The sequence below is a fragment of the Pteronotus mesoamericanus genome, unplaced genomic scaffold (assembly GCF_021234165.1).
Source record: "Pteronotus mesoamericanus isolate MK-2021 breed Mesoamerican mustached bat unplaced genomic scaffold, CSHL_Meso_final scaffold_651, whole genome shotgun sequence".
In the NCBI taxonomy this organism is placed as follows: Eukaryota; Metazoa; Chordata; class Mammalia; order Chiroptera; family Mormoopidae; genus Pteronotus; species Pteronotus mesoamericanus.
The window spans coordinates 22,335,450-22,349,990 of record NW_026555325.1 but is presented as its reverse complement, the minus strand read 5'-3'; the positions used below and the strand labels follow the sequence as shown (position 1 = coordinate 22,349,990).

The following is a 14,541-nucleotide window of genomic DNA, read 5'->3' as shown; positions in this document are numbered from 1 at the left end:
TATTAAGACTCTAAGATCTTTGCAACTCTTTATAGCAACCTACCAGGGAAAGCCATTGAAGAGCAAAAATAGCCATAGGATTAGAGAAGAAAGCCTTGTTTGCAATGCCATTGCTGCTATGTGCACCACCTCCTGTGATGTGGCATGAATGGATTTAGACATAAACCTAGGGCTTTGCAAACTAAGCATCCTCATCACATAGTATTTATTGGAGGTTAGGGCTGAGATACTATTTTCCTTAGGATTCAGATGCAGCATGAAATTTGATTGAGAGTGGAAATGTTAACACAAATACACATAGTAACTTTCTGTGCAATGCCTTCTTAACCAAAGGGCCTTAAACCATGTACTTAGTGCTCTGAGTAGAAGAAATTTATAAAGAGAGATCAAATTTCAATTGATTTGATTCCCTAGTTATGATCATTTCTTCCTCAAAGTTTCTAAAATCCACGTTAATAGTGTGCAATGATTAATGCGATTTCCAATTTCTTCTTTTTATCTGCCTGCAGATAAAGCAGGTCAAACCAGAAATAAGCTATAATTGAGGATATTTTCCACCTCTTATCACACAGAAAAAAACACAAGTAGCTACTATTTTCTATATTTATAACACATGAATGTATCTCTTGAAATGGCAGCTGAAAACAATAAATGTCTGGGTTAAAAGGAAGTTTGATCTCAGAATATAGTGAAGATTAGAAATCGTGGACAATAGGGCGAACTCCGCTCCTTAGGAAACTGCTCTCGCGGCGCTGCTGAGGAGGCAGAAATGGGCGTGAAGGCAGAGGTTTCTGAGTGGGAAAAAGTGGAGCCAAGAGATAACTGGGTGGACAGGTTGGGAACAGAGCTCTAGCATCTTTGACAAATGATCTTTAATCCCTTTCTAGTTGTATTGTTGATTGTGTAAAGAAGATAAACTACCTAATGATTATTTTAGGGCAACACAAAATTCTGCAAACATTGCCCAAAACTGAACTTCCCTATTACTTTAGCTATCTAAGTTTAATTATACCATATATGGAAATTATCTTGACCCTGTGTTTTAGATATCCAACAATCAGGAGGTAGGATAATATGGAAGCCTCTAAGAAAGTTCTGATGAGTTGCAGACACAAACTGCACATTCCTCTTACGGCTGCTGAATTCAAACTGGGCTTAATTGTGTCCACTGGGAATTTCTTAAGTCTACAAATTGGTGATCTTTCTCTTTGGAACAATACAACTGAAAGGGAACAGTCCTGATGTTCCATCTTAGGAAGTTGAAAAGCTTGGAGTTGAAAAGATGAAAAGGTGCATATTGATATTAAAATACAAGGGACTGTTGAGTAAAGAAATAAAGAAAAGCAATTATTTTATTAAAAAGTAAGAAATTTAAAACTAAGTTTGCTCTAGCCTTTGATTTACTAACAAATTTTTTAAGTGCAGGTTTCTTGTATTTCCCAGTGCTCTTGTAGCGTACATTCCATACATTCTACATATTCTACTGAGCTTGAGAGTAAGGATTAATTTTAGATTTTGATCATACCCCTTCTCTAATATGTGTTACGTATATGGTATGTTATATATAACATACACTTATATGTACTGATCATACATATCTTATGCAATCAGAAGGTTAAATTGTATGGAAAGAAACGAGCATCACAAAAAATTTATGTGGAAAATGCGGTACTTATTGAGGCCTAGAAAGTGTAGTACATTTTACAGAATATTTTCAAGTTGGGCTGGAGGTGGAGAAAACTTTCTTATGGTCAGATCTCTCCTTTTTACACTGGCAATATCTCCCTGGCTAGAGCCAATAAATGTCATTGAGGAAAAGGAATCACTTACTATGTATGTCTCTGACTCTATATATTGTTGTAAATACTCTTCCTTGAAAATCCTATCCTTCCTCTTCTCAGCCATCAGAACACTGGCACATGGTAAACACTCGATTATGGCTCAGAAGGAACGTTAGCCGTCCTCTGACGACTGTCTTTTGTCCAACCAACCTCACAGATTGTTTTCTGCAGGTGGCAATGACCTCGCCTCTCTCTGAACTTCTGTAGTGCCTAAAATGTGTGAAAATTTTATATCATTTGATGTCTTTCAAAAAACAGTCTTATATTTTCTTTGTTCACATATATCTTGCCTCCCTGACTAGTTTATATGCCATTTAAGAGTACATATTAGGTCTTGTACTTCTCTGTAACAACACTGCACCTAGCTCAATACCTTGTACATAAAAGTATAATAGTTACGAGTGTTAAATATAATCACTTAAGTGATAGTTTAATTATATTGCTCTGCTATAGACCATGGAGTTTGGCCTTTTTTTTTTATTGTACAAATACATTGGCTTTTAGAAAAATACTTATTTACTTTGAATTTAGTGGGCTGTGGGAATTAAATAATTTTAAAACATCTTGTTTAATAAAAATGTAGCCAAATGGTTTGTTCTACATTTTAAAGAGAAGATATTTGACAGTGTTATAGACAGATGCCTTAAAGAAATGCCATTGTCATATTTAACTGTATCTAACAACATTGTCTAATGTTGAAGCTCTGCAGTAAAAATTTTAAGATAATCATAGACATTTTTTTCCTCTTAAATTCAAAGTGGAATAGTTTTTGCCTTTATGTGAAGGAAATAACTTAAAATTTAGTTTTGAAAATTATGGCACTTTTCCATAAATACTGTATCTGTAGGGTTCATCATTTCAGAAGACTCTATATAGCTTGAAACTATACTTTTCAATTAGTAACAGGTCTTCTGAATAAACTTATTTGTCCTAAGCATTGTAGACATGTAAATGCTAATTATTTTTGCTAAAAGCTGTGCTCAGTTTTTTCCTTACCTCTTCCTTTGTACATAGTGGCGAGCGTTGGCTGTGGATAGGTTTGAATAAAAGGAGCCCTGACTTACAAGGATCCTGGCAATGGAGCGATCATACACCAGTAAGGTTAAACATTCTTGTTTGGGGTAATATTGAAAGAGTATCTGTTTCAATAACAAGTCGATTATTAAATAATACATCCACATGCTATACAACCATTACATTAATTTTGCAGAACCATCTTTATTGAAATGGAAACAGATTCACAAAGATGAAGTATGGATAAAACAAGTTACTAACCTCATTTTTATTTAAAACATAAAGATAGGTTTAGGCTTTCTCTTTATAATCCAATAGATATAGATGCAGATATATACAGATATATAGACATATGTAGATATATGTAGGTGTATGTAGATATATTGTACATAGATATAGTGATTATCTTTGGGCAGTAAACTGATTTTTTTTTCTAATTTTTTTATTATAAAAAATGGGAAGTTTTGACTTTAGTTATTTAAAAATATGAGTTATGTAAAAAAGAAAGCACCTTTATTGGGGGGAATGATTTGTTTGTGGGAACCCTACAAAGTCCTTCAATATTATATCAAATGTTTATATTATCCTAAAGAGAGGTTTTAGGTAACGCTTATAAATGCAGATAATTCTGAAATATTAAATATGCACTCCACATTACCATTGTGTCAATTCACTGTGTGTTCTTTCTAAATGTAAAATTCCTTGACTTTCATTTTCAAATTGGAGCATATCTGAGAATAGTTCATCAAATAATTAGCATTTCAACACATATTAAAAAAAAATATATTTTGCAAGCTCCTGATTCTGTGACTCCAACTGTGAACATAATACACCACCAACCTCCACTTCCAAAACCATCTTCCTTTGTTCGGAAACTGATGACATTATGACATTTTCTAAGTCCTCTCATGATTTAGCATCCTCACACAATAAAGGAGACGGGAAAGTTTTCCTTCCGTGGCATAGGAACACACTTGAGTTATTAAAGCTGCCTAAATTACATCTAAATTGCAAATATTTAACATCAGTCTTAAATTCTCAAACCTCTCTTGTCTTTTCAGGTGTCTACTATTATCATGGAAAATGAGTTTCAGCAGGATTATGATATCAGGGACTGTGCCGCTGTCAAGGTCAGTACAATGCTGGAAAATCTGCATATTTTAAAAACAAATATGGCACCATACGCAGGTAGGCAACAGACCCATGGAGTGAGTGCCTTTTTTGTGTGGAGCATGAAATTAGGTGTAATGGGAGGTAAGAAGTATACTCATGACCTAGCCCTCAAGAAACTAAATTACACTTCATTTGAGAAGATAAAATTCATATTCAAGAAAACTCACTGCTATGCAGTAATAAGCTCCAAATTAGTGGGCTAAAGAGGGCTAATGAAACTCAGGAGAAGAAATGATTCCTGTGGTCTATTTCCAGAAAGAGGTAGGCTGTGAGTTGGACCTTTAAGGAGGGATAGGATTTGGCCGGGAAGGGTAGGTTAAAGCTTTCTAATAGGGACATGGTATGAGGAAGGGGCCTAAAATAAAGTAGGAGTGGAAGGGAGAGGCTAAGGAGTGAGGGGAACAGAATACAGATCAGGAAGTTTTAATTGGTGTTGTTTGTTGAAAATAAAGTTGGGAAATACAATTGTTGCCTGGTTAAGGAGTTTTGTACATTTTGGGTAGGCAACATAGTAGTTTCCAAGGTTTTTGGCATGAACCAAAGACAGTAAGAGAAGATTCATCTTGAGACAGATTTCAAGATGCAACAGGTAGGACCAAAAGACATTAAAAAAAGGAGGCATCTTCCTTTGCAAAATTGAGTCATTTATTCATTCCATAAGTTATAAATGCAAACAGCCTGTGATGCTCTGGGAATACAGTTACAATAAGGTATAAAGGAGTCATTGTCTTCACAGAACTTACAGTCTATTTAGGGATAACACAAGTAAACAAACAATGACAAGGTTATAGAAGGCAAAGCACGTTTTATGCAAGAGCAAAGTATAAGTTTTATGGGAGAATAAGGATGGCGAAGGGGGTGGCAATGCAGCTGTTAACACTTACTGACTCATGAGCTAATCACAGTGTTAGGCATGTCACATAGGTAGAGTATGTCCCTTAATGCTTAAGCAGCCTTGTGAGGTAGGTACTGTTAATGTATTTGTCTTACAAGGAAGAAATTTCAATGCTGAGTAACTTATGTGGTCACAGAACTAAAATTTAAACCCACATGTCTGGGGTCACTGTGCCGTGTAACTAGGCATTTATAGAAACAGTCAGAAGGGGTTTGTGGAGAACTGGTTTATGGAGAAAATAGTGCATTTTAGTTTATGTATTTTGAATCCAAGCAAGCAGTAAGAAATATTCTACAGGAAGTAGAAATCAAGAGACTGGAATTGAAGGGAAAACGTATATTAATGAAAGATCGAAGGGCCAAGAAGTAGATTTGGGGGAATCACCGACACATAAAATGGAAGAAGATGAGGAAAAAAAAGAGACATCTAGGTAATGTCTTTGCCCAAGAAAGAGATTCAAGAAGGCAACTGACCAGAAATGTTACAGGAAGTTTGAGAAAAAGAACTGAGAAGGCCACTGGAAAGCACTACTTTCAAAGTAACTGTTCTAGTAATAAACTGTATAGTACCATGCTATCTTTATAGAATTCCCCATATAACACATGAAAAGGTGAAAACTTCAGAGAAATTTGTGAAGTTTCCACAACACTGATGCCATAGACTATGTTCTGTGTAAGTAGAGTCCTCATGTGTGAAAAGATTGAAAAACCTACCAAAAAAAACTAAATAAAAAGAGACACTGATGCCATCTGCATCAGGAATAAGGCCAACCAGGGCAGTGTTGTAGGAGAATCTTACCTCACCTGCCACGGTACCCACGAGAATCTTGGCCTTAAGAAAAAACAGCCCATAAAGGGATAGATGCTCCTCCCAGGTCATGCCTCCCCTTTCCTTTCTCCTTGCTTGCTGGCTGGAATTTGAAGAGCACCATCCTAGTGTGGAGATGGCAACATCCTAGAAATGCAGAGCAACACGAAGGAGCCTGTGCTCCTGATGCCAAACATTTATGTCACTATTCACAGATCTACTTTAACAGAGCCTGGTGTTTGGAAACCACTGAACCAAATATTCTTTTCTAGCTTGATCTACTCCAAATTTAAAAGCACAAAATTTTACAATTTCATATCAACAAAACAGAGAAAAACAATAATTTGCATTTGAATATCAATATGCTCTTATATGTTGCTTTATCAGCCTATTGCTCAGGCTGTTACTTTTTAAACATTGTATGTATACATTCATGTGTTCATTCATTAAACAAATATCTTAGGTATGGGAGCTACAATAGAGTTAAAAAAACAGTTTAGTGTTTTATAAGGGCTTAATCAACCTCAAAATAATCTGCAGCCCTCTTCCTCCTTCAGGTCACACAGAGGCTGTGGCGAAGAAGCTGGTATTTCTATAGTGACCGAGAAATTATTTATTTAAGGCCTTTTGCTTGTGATACGAAACTTGAATGGGTGTGTCAGATTCCAAAAGGTAGGTGGTAGTTATTTCTTTTCATAGTCTTTTCATGTGAACATTGTGAATGCTGAACCATAAGTACCTAAGAGAACATTTTAATCTATAATTTTAAAAAGCCTTTGCAGATGAAGTTAATATATTAAGCTCCATCCTGCCTGACTACTACCCCTCAGAAGGCTGGATTATTGAAATTCAATGGTACCTTCCACTTTTATCATAAAAGATTATGTATAGAAGATACAATTTAAGACTAGTTTAGGATAATTAGATCCTAGAATGAAAGATTAAGTAAAAGAAGCAATGTGGCAGGGCAAATCATTTTTATTTTGATGCAAAATGAAGGACAAAATGAAGCAAGAATCAGGAAATAAAATTTCAACATTTTCTTGAAAAATTTAGAAACAATTTTCAGTGACCTCAAAAGCTGCTAATAGTTTATATAGTTCAAATTCAGGAAATAGTTTGATTAGTAGAGTGGCGATAAAAGAGAGAGGAAGGAGAATAAATAGATGTCCCTTTATTTAGCTTTTAACTAGGAAAATGTCAAGGACTGTTAAGGAAAATCTTAAGATTTTAACTCCCAAACTATTTTAAGCAGGTACTACATATAGGAAATTGTTAGTGGTAAATGTACAGAAAGTTCCAAGATGAACTTCTGAATTGAATGTATACAGATTTATGGAAACCAAAGGCATATCCTCCCACAAGTTCTCAAAGAACCCAAAGATTACATCATGAAACTGCCTATAAGAAAAATGTTCTTTTTCCTTAAAAAAAAAAGGCTACCCTATTGCCTTTAGAAGAGCTGCAGAGATGACTTTTGGTACAGTAACTGTCAAGCCTCTTTCACCAAGACAAACCGGCAGGCCATTAGGGAACGGGGAAGTGTGTGTGTGTGTTGATGGGGTTTTCCCAAAGAAGACATTGTACCTGAGTTATACCCGATTATTGATTCAACCTGAAAGAAGAATGAAAGAGAACCAGTTTGGATACCCTTAAGCAAGTAGAGAAGTAAATAATACATGTAATTGATTTGAACGATGTCTCTTGTTCGAAGCATTAACCGTGATGCTCCCGTCACTCTGGCAGTTTACCAGCATGCCACCAAGTGTCATTGCTCCCTCCGGAGCGTGCCCTCTCTGGCAAAGTGGGGCTGCCTCCTGTCTGAGGGATGGCACGAACGCACAAGTTACACCACGGCAGCCTTAGAAATGACAAACCAGTAACCACAGGAAATATTTACAAAGAGCATATGGGTATTTTTTCTTTATTATACATATTTTTTATTTTAGACAAAAGAGAAGGAAATTGACCAATGTAACAAACATAAACCAATTAACCAAATAAATCTTCTAAATAATTGCACCCCTGCTCTCCCTGTACAGAAACAAAATTAAAAACTGAAGAATTTCCTGCCTCAGCTCATTCCCAGTCATTTGAAGCAATTAATGATTGTGTGATCCAAGGTTTAAATGTTATGGTAACTCCCCTTTGACAGTTTCTAAATTTCTAATTTACAGTGTGTCACATTCACCTGGTTAGAGGGGGATATATGCAAATTTTAATTTATATTTTATATATAATTTATTTATATATTAGAACAACCAAAGTTTGCTCTGACACTTCCATATTAATCTGTATTATTGGGTTTTCTTAAAGCAGCTCACCTCTTAAGTAGCCTAAATCACCATACCTTTTCTCTATCTCTTGCCTGTTTATTACCTGTTCAGCCGCTTCTAATTTGTCCCTTCTTCTCTAAAAGAGCGATTTTGGCAATCTAAAAAAATTGTTATTGAATTTATCAGGGCGACATTGGTTAATAAAATTATATAGGTTTCAGGAATACGATTCTAGGGTACATCATCTCTAAATCGTATTGTGTGTTCACCACCCCAAGTCAAGTCTCCTTCCATCACCATTTATCCCCTCTTTACCTTCTTCTTCCTCCCTTCACCCACCTTTCTCTCTGGCAATCACCATACTGTTGTCCGTGGACAGCCTAAAACTTTTAAGTAGCCATAATCAGTGTGGAGATATATTCTTTTTTTAATTGAGAAAACAAAAGCAAAAGTAAGAGTCATAGAAATGTTTTTAGGAAAATTACCTAAATACCACTACCCAAATTTAACATTTTTATATTTTTTGATACCTTGTCCACATATACATATTTGTAATCTTGTATGAAAAAACTACTTTGCATTCTGCTTTCCTCACTAACTTAAAGAAATGTAAAGGTTAGATATCGCATCCCCCAACACATGATTACAAACAAGAAACTATGTGTATTTTAAACTAGTTGGCAGCATTATTGGTAAAAATTATCTAACACACAGAGAACTGGCTCCGAGAGCGAAACCAAAGACCCTGCATATATAGGCAACTTTTTGTATTAGGCTACAACAACAAAATTAAGAATAGCTATTTTACCCTGTAATTTCTAAGATTCATAAAATTGTGTCTTTGACTTGAAACCAATGTGACCTATAAGCAGAATGAAAAGAGAGAAGAGCCTGCCCTGTGCCTGGCACTGTGGTGCTTCCAGATGGCTGATTTTACCTGATCTTTATACAGTCTCTGTGCATTAGGTAGTAGTCCCACTTTCTATAGAGTAGACAGCTGAGGGTCAAGGAGTTAAAACAACTGAATCAAAGTACCACAACAAAAGGTCTGAGGGCATTTGGACATTATTGGCCCATCCAGCTTCAAATCCCAGAATTCTTTGTAACATACAAAGTTCTCTGTTTCCATCCAGGAAGGCTGGGTGATTTTTATTATTTTCCTCCCAGTTTTGCCTTTCACCTTTTCAAAAGGTTCAGTACTGGATCATTGTACATCGTTTCCCAGGATAGCCTGGGAGACAATAAACTCTACCCACCCAGGTTTACAGAACAATTACTCAAATTGCATTAGATGAAGAAGTGGTTCCTGAATAACCTCAACCCTACAATGATGAATTTGGATCATATTCCTCAGTGCTTCTGTGTAATGTATACGCAATATTCATTTACTTATTGTGCTTTCTAATTATTAGCTGTATTTATCCATCTGGTCTTCCTTTGTGACTTCCGTGATATAAGACAGAGAACTGCTAGTAATACTGTATTAATATTTACAAATCTGCTTTTTTCTTGATGCGAGAACAGCTTTAGGATAAGCCCCACAAAATTCAAATTGAAATGATCATAACATGAAAGGAAATGGTTCGGCCAGAAGTGGACAGACCTCAGCAGTACTGCAAGTCCTCTTGAGTTAGATTAAAGGCCCTTACTTAAAGAATGCCGTGATCTGTAATTGGACACTAACCGTAAGCCACTTACTTTCTCCCTTATACAGGTCGTACTCCAAAAACACCAGACTGGTACAATCCAGGTGAGTTAAGAAAACTGGAATTTAGCCAAAGCTGCCTTTATTTTTTCAATAATACATTTAGTTTGTTTTCTTGTCTGTCACATCTTGAAGTGAGATAAAGTGTCTCCAGACAGGGAGGGTGTTTGGCTGTGGTGGAATGAGGCCATGAGAGTGGGTTTGTCTTTCTCCGTGGCTCTGGGTGGCAGAGTCACCACTGGCTCAGGAGTCCTTGGTTCCTTTCAAGAGGCATTTCCCTGGCCAGAGAGAACCAGTAATCTAAATGGAGTGCAATTTATAAAAGTTGTGGACATTAATCCAGGCTTGGAGGGTGAAGCTTGGTTTACACAGTCATAACTCTGTTCCTCTTCTCCTTTAGAGCGTGCTGGAATTCATGGACCTTCTGTTATAATAGAAGGGAGTGAATATTGGTTTGTTGCTGATCCTCACTTAAACTATGAAGAAGCTGTCCTGTACTGTGCCAGCAATCACAGCTCCCTGGCCACTTTAACATCTTTTGTTGGACTAAAAGCCATCAAAAACAAAATAGCAAATGTAATGCAAAAGAATATATTTTTGAATATTTTTCTTATTTTTATATTTATTCCATTAAAAAAATTTCAAAAGTCTTGTTGAATTCCACAAAAGTTAAACATCCCTCTTGAGTGAAATTTGCCTAACAACATGCAAATTCATCATTTCTTGTTAGAAATGTTAAATATAATTGCTGAATGTTTTAAAATATTCAAGATTAATTATAACTGTCAATTTATTAAATGAGCATCAATAGATAGTATAAATTATTCTAACACCTTACCATTTTTTACTAAAAGTTAACTTTATAGTTAACCTGCCTTTCTATTTCTAATAATAACTAACTTCACAAAATAGATTTGGGAGGAAAAATAAGTTGTACATCTTTAAATTTATAATCAGTTGCAATAGGACATTGTATGTCCAATGAATGTATGCCCATAATTACAGCGACCATATTTCTGTAGGCCAAATAGGGCCTGTGACTATACAGAGTTTTCAAACCTCTCTTTTGGTAAAAAGCACCTGGTTTGGGTAATTTAGATAAAAAAGTAACATAATGTCCTGAAATGTTTGTCGTTTGTGGTTATGGTGGGATGGGGTTCAATCAAAACTCTCCTAGAAAACTCAGTTCATGTAAGGATGGATGTCTGATTTGTTTTTACAGATATCTGGTGATGAACAGAAGTGGTGGGTGAGAACTACTGAGCAGCCAATAATAGATCATCATTCTAAATAGTATGTGTAATCATTTATAAAGTTATTTAAAAGAACCAGTCCCAAATTCCCTTTTATTAAATGGATTATTATTTATAATTAGTTTTGAACATTAATCCATAAACTGCCTAGACATGAGAAACAAGGCCTTTTGCATATTAATAGAATAAAGTAGTATAAAACAATGGCATAACATTAATTTTAGAATTAAAATGACTTACAGCAAACACCAGAGTGGGACATGTAACTACATTCTGAGTTGTCAGATCTCTCATTTTCTCCCAGCTCACGACACATGTGGCATCGCCACTTTCCTGTGATGTTTGGAGAAGAATGTTCCTATATGTCTGCCAGGAGCTGGCTTAACGGTAACATTAATTCCAAATCCTTTCATTTTGATTATGTCATATGTGAAATTCAGGTTCAATTACTAGTTTAATCTTGTTTTCCTTTCGAGTGTGTGTCTGGTAGCTTCATCTTATTCTGATTTATTGCTAATGACAATAGTTCAAATACCAAATGCAAATAAAGATGCATTTCACTGTGACTATTTTGACTTCCTTTATCCTAAAGTAATTAGTTAGAAATAAACTCAACACTTTCATAACTAATAAGCATATAGACAAATTTGAAAAGATAAACAGGCAGCAGTTCTAGAATATAGTGTAGGTCCTTTTTCCCCTCTTTAGCTTTCTTGAACTCCATTTCCTGCCACCAGGAACTGTGTGGTAACTGTGGTCGTAACACCATATGTGTGCATTTTTATAGGCAATATTGGTATACTATAACCTACTGATGTGAATAGTACTAGAAAACATAAATGGCTAGAGAAGGAAAGGAATATATTTCAAACATTTGGGAAAGATTGATTTAAAGAGATTTTGTTTATGACTGGATCATTTTTAAAGTGTACCAAATGGAAAATCTCACCATAGTAACCCTGCTTTTCATTTCTCAGACTTAAATAGACCAATAGACTGTAATACCAAGTTGCCCTTCATCTGTGAAAAATATAATGTATCTTCATTGGAGAGATATAGTCCAGATTCTGCAGCTAAAACACAATGCTCTGGGAATTGGCTTACTTTTCAGAATAAGGTAATAAGAGAATTGCTACATTGTGCAAATGATGATTGCTTTCATGGTGATTGTATAGCTTGTGACAGAATGGCAGCTCATCCAATAACTCCGCTAAGATAGACTCCGCATATTTCAGTATCTCATCTGATCTTCTACACTGTCATAAACCAAGTTAACTCTCAAGCTAGTCATGCCCACAGGTCTTTCAAAATACTCTGTTCCTATTCTCTTGCTACTAAGCACTTAAATTGTTGAAGTTGATGTGTCGATGGATGGTGATACATGGAGGTCAAGACTATCTCTATGGCAAGTAAGAAACTGACTTAATTTCTGGCTCATAAATTTTATCCCTTAAGGAGAAGATACAACCACCATCTACCAATCAAATAAGACAAGCATTTCCCAAACTACTTTTTGGGAACTATGCATATGCTAACCAAATGTTCATAATTGTTCTTGCCTCCAAAGTGGAATTTATGATTAAATAGGTTTGGGAAATGTTGCATTCTACAGGGTCCGGCAAAAGTAAGGCCATCTTGAGTGTGGTTGGTAGGGTAATAATGTGGGTATAATAATTTAAAGTTTAAATTTCACTTAAAATGTCATACGGTGAGTTTCAGTGTGATATTGTTACATTAGAGAATTCATGCTTATGATTTTGTAATAAAAGATTTTATAATAAAAAAAGGAAGTCATTTGTGCCAGACCCTGTATATTTTCTTCTTCAAGATGTATAATCAATATTGGTATATGTATGTCCTACTGAATGTATTTGAATGCTAAAAAGAAAAATTTCTACAGTATGTTAAAATATTTATTCTCATGTATAAAAAAAGTTTGAAGGTAAATAGACTGGGCTTGATATGTAAACTCTGTGAATTCTTCAAAACCAGTGTCCTTTTGTCTTTCCTTTCTGCCATCCTTAACATAAAGCTTCCAAGCTCAAATTCATGGTGTTTTCTCTATAGAGTATTCTAGAAGCCACTGAATGACTTATATCTCATTGGCCACTTCATTCTGTATGAAAGCTGAAATAAGAAGATTTTGTAGACTATTTCAAAGAACACAATTTGGCAACATACCACTCCACACTAACATGACCATAATATCAAAAAGAAAAAGGGAGAGATTTGTCTGACAGCTGAAGGCAATTGTAGTCAAGCTAAAATATTGGGGGCATATTTTGATTTTTTTAAATTAGGAAAATCTCCCCCCCCCCCGAAGGTACTAGGACTAAGTTAAAACAGTTAATGTAAATTGCATTAAAATACTCTGCCAAGGAACAGAGAGATGATTTTTTTAATGTAGGGTTTTTTTTAATATAAGGTGATGATTAAGAACACAGACTTTGAAATCAGATGTAATAATTTAAATGCTGACCATACCATTTTATGACTATTTCACTTATGGGTAAAGTTGCTTAACTTTCCTGTGCTTCAGTTTTCCCAGTTGTGAGAGTTAAATGAGATAATACTAAACAAACTGTTTAGCACAGAGAAAGTACTCAATAAATGAGAGATATTTAAAAAAATAGTTCAAAGACCACTCTTCAGTGGCTTCAGAGTGTTGATCTACATTTTTATGGCACTACTTTATAAATTTCCATATCTCCTAGGCCAAAAATTAGCAACCCTCTAAAAGATGAGATATTTATTTCCTATGTGAGATTTCCTATGTCTAGAATCTTATGCTTCCTGTATGTTCTTTGTTTGCAGTGTTTTCTAATTATGAAACCCAAGTCTCTCACATTTTCTGAAGCAAGTGACACTTGTCACACCTATGGTGGCACCCTTCCTACAGTGTTGAGTCAGCGAGAACAAGGTAAAGAATTGTTTTGGAAACATATTTTATTCTGATCTGAGGGGCCAAGTTAGTTTTGGGAGGCTGAGAAGAATTAACATGTTTTAGAAGCTATTTTTTTTACACAGTAGGTGAAAGATGATCTTGGTAGTAAGATAAGCAAGAGGTATTCATTGACATATTTAGTATATCTGTAATTTGGTAAGTCAGATTTTTTTTTTTGTAAATTTTTTTCTGACAGATTTTATTATATCCTTGCTTCCGGATATGGAAGACGATTTATGGATTGGTTTGCGCTGGACGGCGTATGAAAGGATAACTAAATGGATAGATAACAGAGAGCTGACATACAGTAACTTTCACCCATTGTTGGTTGGTCGGTGGATGAGAATACCAAAAGATGTAAGTTTTTTTGAATCAATAATCTACGTAACTCTATGAAATCCTTGAGTCTTCCATAAATTATTGGATTAAGAACAAGGGCCTATTATATGAGCCCATTTATATAAAATGTTCAGAATAGGCAAATCTATAAAGATAGAAAGTAGATTAGTGTTTACCAGAGGCTAAAGAAGGTAGAAGGATTGGGGGTGATTGTAAAAGGGTTTGGGGTTTCTTTTTGGGGTGATGAAAGTGTTCTACAATTGATTGGGCAAGGTGATGGTCACACAACTCTGA

At 35.3% G+C, this 14,541-nt stretch overlaps 1 protein-coding gene across 2 annotated transcripts in view; it reads left to right on the top strand.

Moving 5' to 3' along the window:
- Nucleotides 1-14,541, top strand: part of LY75 (lymphocyte antigen 75) — a 138,429-nt gene that overhangs the window by 44,133 nt on the left and 79,755 nt on the right. For both annotated transcript variants that reach the window (XM_054562735.1, XM_054562737.1), the window contains exons 14-23: nt 2,856-2,937; nt 3,917-3,985; nt 6,288-6,402; nt 9,721-9,756; nt 10,112-10,287; nt 10,934-11,004; nt 11,269-11,351; nt 11,942-12,081; nt 13,779-13,884; nt 14,105-14,265. In XM_054562735.1, coding sequence (XP_054418710.1) covers nt 2,856-2,937; nt 3,917-3,985; nt 6,288-6,402; nt 9,721-9,756; nt 10,112-10,287; nt 10,934-11,004; nt 11,269-11,351; nt 11,942-12,081; nt 13,779-13,884; nt 14,105-14,265 — 1,039 coding nt within the window. The remainder of the gene's footprint in view (nt 1-2,855; nt 2,938-3,916; nt 3,986-6,287; nt 6,403-9,720; nt 9,757-10,111; nt 10,288-10,933; nt 11,005-11,268; nt 11,352-11,941; nt 12,082-13,778; nt 13,885-14,104; nt 14,266-14,541) is intronic.